Source organism: Thamnophis elegans, chromosome 1 (genome assembly GCF_009769535.1).
Source record: "Thamnophis elegans isolate rThaEle1 chromosome 1, rThaEle1.pri, whole genome shotgun sequence".
Classification (NCBI taxonomy): domain Eukaryota; kingdom Metazoa; phylum Chordata; class Lepidosauria; order Squamata; family Colubridae; genus Thamnophis; species Thamnophis elegans.
Window position 1 is genome coordinate 28,998,765 of NC_045541.1, and position 12,176 is coordinate 29,010,940.

General features: G+C 40.9%; 1 protein-coding gene across 2 annotated transcripts in view; it reads left to right on the forward strand.

Moving 5' to 3' along the window:
- Window positions 1-2,753: 2,753 nt before the first annotated feature.
- Window positions 2,754-12,176, forward strand: part of LOC116518540 (sodium channel protein type 2 subunit alpha-like) — a 61,462-nt gene continuing 52,039 nt past the window's right edge. Inside the window, exons 1-5 of one of the 2 annotated variants that reach the window (XM_032232023.1) lie at window positions 2,754-3,032; window positions 4,190-4,308; window positions 5,201-5,290; window positions 6,910-7,038; window positions 9,955-10,046. In XM_032232023.1, coding sequence (XP_032087914.1) covers window positions 2,760-3,032; window positions 4,190-4,308; window positions 5,201-5,290; window positions 6,910-7,038; window positions 9,955-10,046 — 703 coding nt within the window. In that variant the 5' untranslated portion in view covers window positions 2,754-2,759. The remainder of the gene's footprint in view (window positions 3,033-4,189; window positions 4,309-5,200; window positions 5,291-6,909; window positions 7,039-9,954; window positions 10,047-12,176) is intronic. The other variant, XM_032232013.1, reaches the window with a different exon arrangement.

Genomic DNA, 12,176 nt, shown 5'->3' on the forward strand with positions numbered 1-12,176 from the left:
TATATGTAATTGCTGTAAAGTAATTTAGATGCTAGGAAAGGTATGAAAGAGACATTATTCAACTTGTTGAAAAGGATGTGCACCACTACTGTACAACTGTAATGGAAGTCCTCTGGGGTTTTTAGGGCTTTTTTTTTTTACCTTGCCTTTATAATTTTTTATAACTCAAAGTATTGAACATTCCTCCTTCTTCCTGCTGTTTTTTCTATGACAACCACAACCCTGTGACCAGAGGTAGGTTCCTACTGGTTTGGACCGGTTCGGACGAGTAGGTAGTAACTTGGCCGCCCATGCACCCAAACCAGTTCTATTGTCAGTGGTGCCATCTTGATTTTGGGTTCTGCGCATGCACAGAACATTCTCTATTGCAGAAATACGTTTTCCTTTTTCTAACATTCTGGGCTTGCCCAGAACTTTTTTGGTGTAAATGCGCTTGCATGCAGAGTACGCGTTTGGTATGAGCGAAGCGAGCATGCATGCTCAATTTTTTTTTTTTTTTGCACCAAACCGGCAGTAATGCCGGTAGCAACCCACCCCTGCCTGTGACCTGAGTTGAACTGAAAGAAAGTCCCAAAGTCATCTAGTTGGCTTTCACGCTTAAGGCAGAATTAGAACTCAGGCTCCTGGTTTCTAGCCTCGTGCCTTAACCAAAAGATCAAACTGGATCTCTATTTTAATCAAACTGTGGCCTACATTGATCTCAGACTGATCTTCCCTTCTTTCTTTGTTTTTCTCTTCGTGAAGAGGTTTTGAGAGTAAAATACTGAATAGTGCTTTGGAATAATTATTGTTATGGACTGGCATCTATAAAACACAGTAAACATACAAATGGTTTATGTAAAGCAAGTAAGAGTTTGCTTAATGTGTGCCGAATTTACATGGACCGATTAAAATAAATATTTATTTTAGGTGGATGGAGTTTCCATATTCCTTTTTCTTTTAAGTCAGTGCCTAGGTAAAAATAGATGCATTAGGGAAGGTATACATGGAACACAATTGTGATTCTAAGTTAATCCCTCTGTGTTCAGAAGAACCTTCTCCGTACTGTGTGTACACATAAGTGTGGTGTACATTAACTCTTCAATGGTTCGGGGCGAAATTAAACAAGACATTATTTACAATGTAGAAATTATTAAAACAGCTTCTTAAAATAAGTAACAAGGGCTTGGAGAAGGGCGCCATCCAATCCTTTTCTCGAATTGGACCAACTCTGCTGTACCTGCTATTTGCATTGGACTTCCTTTCACACAAATGCTTGATTTGCATTCAGCAAAGTGCAGTGTGATGTTTTGCGTTGTGTGGCTCTTTCATCATCTTTTCAGTCTTCGGTTCCTGTCGTTGTCAGGAATAATGATCATCACCGTAAGTGCTCATCCTGCTTAAAACTCAAGCTACGTTTGGGATCTAAGCGGTTACAGCTTGCCAAATGCATTCTTCTTCCCTTACAGCTGAGATGGAACATTTTGCACTGGCCAGGATGGTGGGGACAGTGTGACATCACATATTGTATGTCACGATATGATTGTACAAGCGATGAGAATTGCCTGCTCTGCATTATTTGCATCATGGCACACAATTCGTACAGGTTTCGTGGATTACATCCTTTACAAATAACATATCGGTGCATGCTATGTCCCGTGGCTTCTGTGGTCAGAGATCCTTCAGCCTGATAAATGATTTTTGTAAAAACATTACCTGGGGGAGCTCTCAAAGCCTACATCAGGGGTGTCAAACTCACGTCATGGAGACATCACATGATGTATCAGGACTTTTTCTCCCTTTGCTAAACTGGGTGTGGGCGTGGCCAGTATATGACGCGTCCAGCCCATGGGCCAGGAGTTGGACAGCACAAGCCTACAAGGACCTCAAGGAACGGGAAGCGGAGCATGGGGTGCCTTTGGGTAGGGGGGGGTGCCTTAGGAGGCCTGGACCTGAGCCTGGGCTAGGCCTCCCAATGTCTCCTCCACCACCCCATATTCCACATAATGACAAGCACAGTTGCTTAATGACCACATTGGGGAGGGCAGGGTTAAGGAACGTTAAACAAGGTGAACATGTGGTTGTTACCATTATGGTCATAAGTCAAGATCTATAGCTGTGCCCTTTTTTTTCTTTTTAGTAGAAAGTACAGCAGCTTATAAAAGGTCCATTTACAATCCCAAAGCCACTCTTTCAGCCTGATAAATATTTTGTACTGCTAAACAATAGATGAAGGAGGTGTGTGTGTGTGTGGGTGTAATGTCTTTATTGATTATCCGTGGAATTTCTTGCTGTGCAACTTTGGAACAAGAAAAAGATTCCTGCATATTATGATTCTGCATGCAAATACTTAATAGTAAGCTGACGTACAATTTTCTGATATTATTCAAATGTTTTAAACCTTTAGAATCTATTATGCCTAAATGGCATTTTTAAATAATAGAAAACGTCAGTTCTGGATTTTTAATGTAGATGATTAAAGATTCCATATCCCATTGATTCTCACTGAACTTCAGAACCTCAATCCCAACTTTATTTGGAAAATCCTCACACCCCCCCCCCCCCAAATAATAATAAAGAGTTCATATTTGCCTAGTCAGGAAGCTATGGATTATTTTCCTGTTGCAGTTTGGAAGAGTTTCACACAGAGACCCACAAAAGCTCTTGCTGTTGTTGCTTGCTGCTGCTGCTTCTTTTTTAACTCTTTATGATTTTCCTCCTTCTCACAGGTCATTCTTTTGTAGGAATTAAAAAGTAATTAAAATTTGCAGAATGAAAAAATGGCACACGCACTGCATGCACAACCAGGGCCCGATTGCTTCTTCCGATTCACTCAGGAGTCACTTGCAGCAATTGAGCAAAGGATCACTGAGGAAAAAGCCAAACAAAAAGTAGAGCAAGAGCAAAAGGAGGAGGACCATGATGAAAGCAAGCCGAAGCCAAATACTGACTTGGAAGCAGGGAAGTCGTTGCCTTTTATTTATGGAGACATTCCTTCTCGCTTCGTGTCTCAGCCCTTGGAAGACCTGGACCCTTATTATGCAAATAAAAAAGTAAGTGTTTATAAAAAGAGTAAAACCAAAATGTGGGTCATAGTAAATGAGTATATATGTGCTACGTAATGTGGATGAAAGAAGTCATCTGTATAAACTTGATTAGCGGTGTTTGGCTAGTGCAGGGGCGTCAAACTCAAGGCCCATGGGCCAGATAGGGCCGGTGGGGTGATTATATCTGGCCCATGGGGCTTCCCTGGAAACAGTGAACGACAGGCCTGCAGTGCCTCTGCCAGTGGAAACGGAGCTCGGGAAGGCTGCCCTCCCTAGCTCCATTTTCACTGGCAGAGGGTTGCAGGAGGCCGTCGAAGCCAGAAACAGAGCTTGGAAGACCATTTTCGCTGGCAGAGCACTCGGGCCACCACAGGTGCCCCTGAAACGAGTGATGAGCTAGCCACATGCACACCCTGCCCTCCCCCCCCCCCCTGAGGTCAAACACAACCCTGATGCGGTCTGGAAATCTTCCCGGTTCATTTACAACAAATGCTGCCTTTTAACTGATTCATTGCTTCTGAGTTTCATTAATCCTGTGGTCATTAAGATTTTGCAAGCTGATGATTTTACAGGTTTAAACTGTTGTAATTTGAAGGTTTTGTAGTTTTAATGCTGTACTGAAACCCCAGTATAATTGTTTGTTAAAAGAAAAGCTGGTAATACATTCTATAAGTAAATAAATACCAGAACAGGAATATTATACTGAATTGTGCTTAGTGTCAAATGAAATTCAAAAGTTTTGAAAACTCCTCTTGCACAATTATGAAGGGAAGGAATAGCACCATAATGGCAAACCTATGGCACATACACCAGAGGAGGCATGCAAAGCCCTCTTTGCCGGCATGTGCGCCATCAGCAGCTGCTTTTCTGGTTTCCATTGTGCACATGTGTGCCGGCCAGCTGATCTTCGCGTGTGCCGGAGCCCCGGAAACCCAAAGACCAGTTGGTCCTTGAGTTTCTGGGACTCTGGGGTGTGCACACAATTCCGGTTTGGGCACTTGGTGCCATAAAGGTTCGCCATCACTGAAATAGAACATGGCGACTCCTCATAATAGAAAACCATGATTAACTGGAATGTTTGAACTGCAACTTCATTTTTAAACTAAAGAAATAAAATCAATATGATTACAACATTGCATTTATATGTTTTGTTCTCTCATCAGACATTTATAGTATTGAATAAAGGGAAGACTATCTTCAGATTCAGTGCCACACCTGCCTTATACATGCTGAGTCCTTTCAGTACTCTTAGAAGAATTTCTATAAAAATTTTAGTTCATTCATATCCTTTTACAACAGAAGTAATGTAAAACTTTCTCTTATTAAACTGCCTTTTAAACAGCAGCATCAGTTTCTTTTGTCAGAGAGATGTACATGTTCTCCCTTAATTTTAATTACCTTGATGACATTATATTCTTACTTAAATAGATAAAATCTTCTCTTTGTATGTATCATTTGACTTGGAATAATCTTCCTTCCTTCTTTTTGTCGGTCTCCTCTCTCTTTCCTTTCTCTTCTCTTTTTTCTTTTTTCTTCTTTTCTCTTCTCTTCTGTTCAGCTTATTATCGCCATCCTGAGTATCTGATAAAGTAAGCAACAGCTCATGAAAGCTTATGCTTTTTAACACAATTCACCAGTTGTAAAAGATGTTACCAGATTCATTTTGATTTTCTACCGGTAGAATAAAATTTTGGATTTATCTTGTAAATAACTTTTATGTTGGCATAGCATTTTTAAGTGGAATTTATAAATATATTTTCAAATAAATTCATCGATTCATACAATGAATATTTATAAGCTAGTATCCTAAAAAAGCCATGGATACATTGGTGACACAGTGCAGTATTGCAGTCTAATTCTGCCCACAATCTGGAGTTTGATCCCTGACGGGGTTCAAGGATGGCTCAGCCTTCCATCCTTCTGAGGTCGGTAAAATGAGGACCCAGATTGTTGAGGACAATATGCTGACACTGCAAACAGCTCAAAAGTGTGCTGTAAAGCACTATGGAGCAAAATATAAGTCTACATGCTATTGCTATTTAGAGAATAAACTTATGCCTGTTTATTTCATTCAATTAAGTAGACTTAACTTTTGAGTAGACATATATTGAAATGAATTGGTAGATGTAAGTATTTGTCTAGAATTTGTCACATATTCCTTGACATAATCCAACATTATTCAGCATCTTTATTATGTTTACTATTCTCACAAACTGTGTATTCATGACTTTGAAAGACCCTCCTAAGTGGTCATGGATGGTAGAGTAAGTACACAATTTGTTTGTTTTCCTACTCCTGTATAGACAACCTTGTGAAAATACTGTATCTAGGCAGTGATGTAGATTTACAACAAGAAGAAAACATATATTGAGTTTTTATGGATTGCTTTTGGTTCCACCACCACCCCTCCAAAAAACACACCAAGTGGTAATATTGGAACCAGCTCATACTGACTTGCAAGTACCAATTGTTAAATTTTCTGGAATTTTGTGAGCTAGTTGAAAACAGAGCTCAGCTACAATGTCTGGTACTCTGATCAGCTGTTTGGCAACTCACAGCAGTAACTGAGCCAGAAGAGCCTGGGATACATTTTTCAGAACATGAGTACATACATACCATGTACAATTTTTATTTAGACTACTAAGTGATAACCTGGCGTTGGCCGGGTATGTATTTATCCCAATCCTTTATTAGAGGGCGGCCCCTTGTGCAGTCCTGTGAAGCCATTACCATGGCAACTCCACTGCGCTCTACAGTAAAAGCCATTTTAAGGCACAACAGGCTGTATCTTAACAGAATCTGAATCCAAAATGCACAGTATCACTGACAAAAGTACTGTAACTTGACACTGTAGATATAATGCAGTCCTTTTAATTTCAGCAGCCCAGGCGTTCCAGATTTATGCTGGAACACACAGACACAGACACATGGACACACCCCAAGTGTGTTAGGGGTGTCTTACCCCCATAGTATTTTTTTCCAGAGAGTAAGTCATCTGTTCAAGGCGTTCCAGAGTTATGCTGGAACACACACATACAGCCATTTTTATACATATAGATTAATGCAACTTAATGGGAGATGATGGCTCAGCAGTTAAAGATGCTGAGCTTGGCAGCTGGGGAGCTCCCATTACTTGTCCCAGCTCCCGCCCACCTAGCAGTTTGAAAACATGCAAAGGTGATTAGACTAATTTGTACCCCTTTGGTGGGAAGATAACAGCATGAGTCGGGGTGGCGCGGTGGTTAGAGTGCAGTACATATTCAAGGAAAAAAGAAAGTTTCACAAACCAAATCTCATGGGGAAGAAATATGGGAGAACTATTTGCCCAAAATAGAACATGTAATATGCTTCCATAAAACAATAAGGGCTTTGATATCTTTTTATTGCTAGTCTATCACTTCAGTAATATACTAATATATGTTCCTTCTGTTAATATATCTTCCTTCTTACACTGCAAATAAGAAAAAAAAACTTGGTACATTGGTACTCTTTATAACTTTTAGCAGAATTTGAAAACAGTCCTCTAGCATTGTGTCTAAAGTTATGTTAAATTGTTATATCTAAAAGCTTTTAATGAGATGTATATCTATAGTAGTGTTTTATGCTCAGTATAAAAATAAGGTGAAAAATCCAGTAGTATAATCTTTCTGATAAAGAGAATGTTCCTGCCCTTAGATCCAAGATGTAGGAGCAGAAATTGAGAATGAAAGTGAGGGGCGGGGAGAGGCAGAGGAGTGGAAAGGAAAATTATTGTTTTAAGTGCAGAAATCTCTGCCATATTGGAAGGCACCAAATAAAAGGAAAAGGCGTCAATAATAAAACAAGCAGGAAATACTAAATCCTGCAGGAATGACCAGTTTGCTTGGATTTTTCTCCCCTTCAGATACACATTCACTGGAATATATACATTTGAATCCCTCATAAAAATCTTTGCAAGAGGTTTCTGTATAGATAAGTTTACTTTCCTTCGAGATCCTTGGAATTGGCTTGATTTTCTTGTAATTTCATTTGCGTAAGTATTCAGCCTTTTTTTTTACATAGGTGATGTATGTATTTTTAAAGAAACCAGTATCACTAATATTGCACCTGCATGACAATTTTGACATACATTAATTGTATTGTTTATGAATTGCAAATAGCTTTCTCTTAGTGGAATGGGCATAATAGGCAAGATAAATTTCCCCTCATGTGCTCCTCCCCTAACCACTGTTCTAGGATAGGTATAGGAATCCCAGAAGGTAGAAAGAATCAGTAGGAAATTCTCACTTATGAACAAAATGGAAAAACTGTCACCGGATACTACAACTAAGTCATACTAATCTCATGTTTACTTCAGTTGTGATTAGTTTTTCTTATTCATAATTAGCTCCCTTTACCAGTAAAGTAGTTTCTGTCAGCAAAATGGCTTGTCCTGAAATCCAATCCATGCTTCTTCAGAATATATTCTGGAAGTGTAGGAGTAGGTAGAATGTAAAGGAAGAATTGCTGTATCTAATCCAATTCCCCCCCCCCCCTCTCTTTTTCTTAAATGTCAGAATTTCATTTGTTAAAGCAATAATGGAATAATATGGTGCAACTGATTCAGATTGTCTGAAATACAGACATATACATATACATGCACATAGACATACAAATACACATACTCCCTTGTGGCCCTAAATTGTTCATCTATATAAAAAGATTAGATTAGATTAACAGAGTTGGAAGGGATCTTGTAGGTCATTTAGTCCAACTGCCTGTCCAAGCAGCAGATCCTGCACCAGCGATGGTGAACCTTTTTTTGCTCACGTGCCATAAGGGGGGAGCGCAGGGGGATTGTACGTGGGCGTGCTGCACCCATAATGCAATGTGTGATGCCCCCAAGTGTGCATGCATGCATGAGTGGTGCTCCCCCCCATTTTTGCATGCTTTTTTCACCCTCCCCAGGCTCCAGAGGCTTTATAGGAGCATGTGGAGGGCGAAAACAGCCTCCCCTGCCCCCCCCCCCCCAGAGGCCCTTCAGAGGCTTCAGGGACCTTCAGGATGCTTTCCTGAAGTCTCCAGAGGACTAAAAATGACCCTATGAGCAAACCAGAAATGACTTCTGGTTTGCTTGTAAGGCTGTTTTTATTCCTCCGGAGGCTTCAGGAAAGCATCCTGAAGGTCCCTGAAGCCTCCAGAGGGCTTAAACCTATCCTACGAGAAAACCGGAAGTCCATTCCGGTTTGCCCATAGGGCCATTGTTTTGCGATCCGGAGGCTTCAGGGAAGCTCCTGAAGCTTCCGGAGGGCCTCAGGGGGGTGCACTCTTTTCACCCTTCCCAGGCTCCTATAAAGCCTCTGGGGCCTGGGGAGGGTGAAAAATGGCTTTAAAGAAGGCCGAACTCAGCTGCCCAGCATGCACATGCCAGCTGATAGGGCAACGCCTCGCATCCCTGACAAATGGCTCCACGTGCCACCTGTGGCACACATGCCATAGGTTCACCATCCTGGCCCTACACCATTTGCGACAAATGGCAGTCCAGCCTCTTCTTGAAAGCTTCCAGTGATGAAGCTACCACAACCTCTGAAGGCAAGCTGTTCCATTGGTTGCTCTCACTGTCAGAAAATTTCTCCTTATTTCCAGGTTGAATCTCTCTTTGTTCAGTTTCCATCCATTATTCTTTGTCTGGCCTTCAGGTGCTTTGGAAAATAGCTTGATCCCTTCCTCTCTGTGGCAGTTCCTCAAATATTGGAACACTGCTATCATGGCTCCCCGGACCTTCTCTTCACTAAACTAGCCATGCCCAGGTGCTGCAATTGTTCTTCATATGTTTTAGCCTCCAGGCCTCTAATCATCGGTTCTACCACAAAACCGCGGACGACAAAATCGCGGTTGACGAAAGCGCGTATGTGACGTCATCACAGCGCGACGAAAAAGATCGAAAAATGTAAAAATAAAGCTAAAACCTTCCCCTAACCCCCCCAAACCTAACCCTAAACCTAACCCTTAACCTAACCCTAAACCTAACCCTAAACTTAACCCTTAACGTAACGAAAAACCTAACGCTAACCCTTAACCTAACGCTAAACGTAACGCTAACGCTCTAACCCTAACCCTAACCCTTAACCTAACCCTAACCCTAACCCTAACCCTTAACCTAACCCTTACCTTTATGTGAATCGGCTTGCTGTAATTTAATTTTTATTTCAATTTTTCGATCTTTTTCGTCGCGTTGTGATGACGTCACATACGCGATTTCGTCGACCGCGCTTTTGTGGAACGCGCTTTTGACGGGTCACGCTAATCATCCTGGTTGCTCTTTTCTGCACTTAAGTAATACATAAATTTACTAGGCTTTCAACAAAGCACTGACAGTTCTGTACTGTATATGGTGGTGCATTTTATAGGGCTGAATGCAGCTCCATTGTAAGGAGGTATTTTATTCCATCATAATACATCCACACAGGCATGGAAATACAAACATCTAAGTTTCAGTCTGTTAACAAAACCATACATACATGGTAAAGCATCTTTAATCATTGATATCAAATGTGCTAACAAATTTTTCATTGACAGTAATTACAAACTTACAAGCATTTACTTGGTGTTATTCCCAGTGGGCACAGTGGGAGTTATTTTCCACTCTACGTGCTGAATACAAAATCACTAAAACTAAATTATAATTTCATTACCAAAAGGATTTAGCTCAAATAAATCCTCAGGTAAGTATCATGAAGTCTACCTCAATTCTGAATAACTGTGGTTTAATTCTACAGGTATATAACAGAATTTGTAAAACTAGGCAATGTGTCAGCTCTTCGAACTTTCAGAGTATTGAGAGCTTTGAAAACTATTTCTGTAATCCCAGGTAAGATGTAAGTGGTGTAAGGTGTTAGGTCCCTTGTATCTGTCCAACTGTTCCTTTTTATCCTGTCCTTGTGTTTGTGTGTGAACTCCCCTATTACAGATATGTGACAGAATTTGTGGACCTGGGTAATGTCTCAGCGTTGAGAACATTCAGAGTTCTCCGGGCATTGAAAACAATATCAGTCATCCCAGGTGAGAGCTAGGTTAAACCCAGAGGCTGATTTTAATTTGTCAAAACTGCAGTCGTATCTGTTTGGACCATTTAATTGCTAATCTAGATTATTTGTCTAGAAACAATTCCTTTTTTTCTTGCTGTGGTGAAGACATCAGCCTTGGAGTTTAACACATTTCTGCATGAGATAGAACTGAAAATTATGTTATGTTGCACATGAAAATGGTTACCGTATTTTTCTGAGTATAAGACACACTGGAGTATAAGACGCACCAAGTTTTTGAAGAGGCAATTTTTTTAAAAAAAATGGGTAGGTGGATAGAAAGAGACAGAGGGAGAGAAAGAGAGAGAAATAAGTAGGTAGATAGGGAAAGAGAGAGAGTAGATAAGTAGGTAGGTAGATAAAGGGAGAGAGAGAGAGAGAAATACAGTAGGTAGGTAGGGAGAGACAGTGTGTGTAGGCAGTAGGTAGAGGGATAGAGAGAGAGAGAGAAATAGAGAGAGAAATACAGTAAGGTAGGGAGAGAGAGAGAGAGTAGGTAGGTAGGTAGATAGAGGGGAGAGAGAGAGAGAAACACGGTAGGTAGGGAGAGAGAGAGAGTAGGTAGGTAGGTAGATGTTTCCAGGTATATTCATCATTGTGCTGGAGAAGGAAATCGCTGACAACCTGCAGCACCTAAAACTTTGTTTCTGCTAGCACAGCATTTGATCAATGTAATTCTCATCTATCAGTTAAAGAGCTTTCCAAAAGGGAAAAAAATGTTTCTGCAAACCTCCTCAAAAATGGCTTGTTTTTTGTGAAAACGGGCCCATTTTTTTCCAAATAAAGGGCATGAATAGCCTTGGGGGGGGGGGCTTGCACAGTGCTCGTGGGGGGGGTCATAAATGAGCAAAAAAAGGCCCCATTTTTTGTCAAAAAAATTACATGCATAGCCTTATGGAGGCTTATAGAGTGCTGCTGGGGGCTGGGTGGGCATAAAACGGCCCGTTTGTTGTTCATTTCTGCCCTCCCCAGCCCCCGGGAGCTCTTTGAAAGCCTTTCTAAGGCTATGCATGCAATTTTGGCAAGGCAGTTTTTGTGAAGGGGCGGGGCTTCAGGAGGCAAAAAATGCTGTATTCGATGTATAAGACGCACTCAGATTTTCAGCCTCTTTTGAGGAAAAAAGATGTGTCTTATACTCTGAAAAATACGGTAATCTTCTTTCATACAGCAATATGAAAAATGGTTGCACTTTTCATATTCAGGTAGACTTTGCTTATTGAAATAATTTGGGAATGAGGACATTCGTATTTAGAAAATTAGAGTGCTAGTAAACCTTCTAATATGCTAATAAAGAACTGCATGGATATTGCATGAATATAGCTTAAGAAGCATTACCTTCCAAATCACTTTTTGGCTTGAAAGGAGATGTTTCTTGTTAAGTCATGCTTGAAAAAAATATACTATTGGTAAAAAAAAATCCTTACATCAAATCAAGGGTAGGCAACAAGATAACCCTGGGCACCAGCATGCCACAACACTTCCTTTGCTACTGTGTTAACAAGTCCTTTTATATAGGTATATAAGACCATTGTGAAGCAAAACTGCATCTTCTAATGTTCTATGGAATTATAAGAGCACTTCAAGTCCACCACTGGGCTCACAGAGAACAGACTGGGGAGAAGGGCTAATTTGACATCTGATAAATGGGTGTTGAGGGGCACGGTGGCTCAGTGCTAAGATGCTGAGCTTGTCAGTCAGAAAGGTCAGCAGTTCAGAGTTTGAATCCCTAGCGCCACATAACAAGAGCGAGCTCCCATTACTTGTCCCAGCTTCTGCCAACCTAGCAGTTCGAAAGCATGTAAAAATGCAAGTAGCAAAATAGGAGCCACCTTTGGTGGGAAGGCAACAGCGTTCCGTGTGCCTTCATGTTTAGTCATGTCAGCCACATGACAACGGAGACATCTTTGGACAGTGCTGGCTCTTCGGCTTTGAAACAGAAATGAGCATCGCCCACTAGAGTCGGGAACAACTAGTACATATGTGCGAGAGGAACCTTTATCTTTACCTAAATAGGTATCTTCTCATGTGAAATGTTTGTAATTAACCCATTATTTCAAAATTAAAGGTATCACACACACACACACAGCACACCACCAGTTGCCTACCC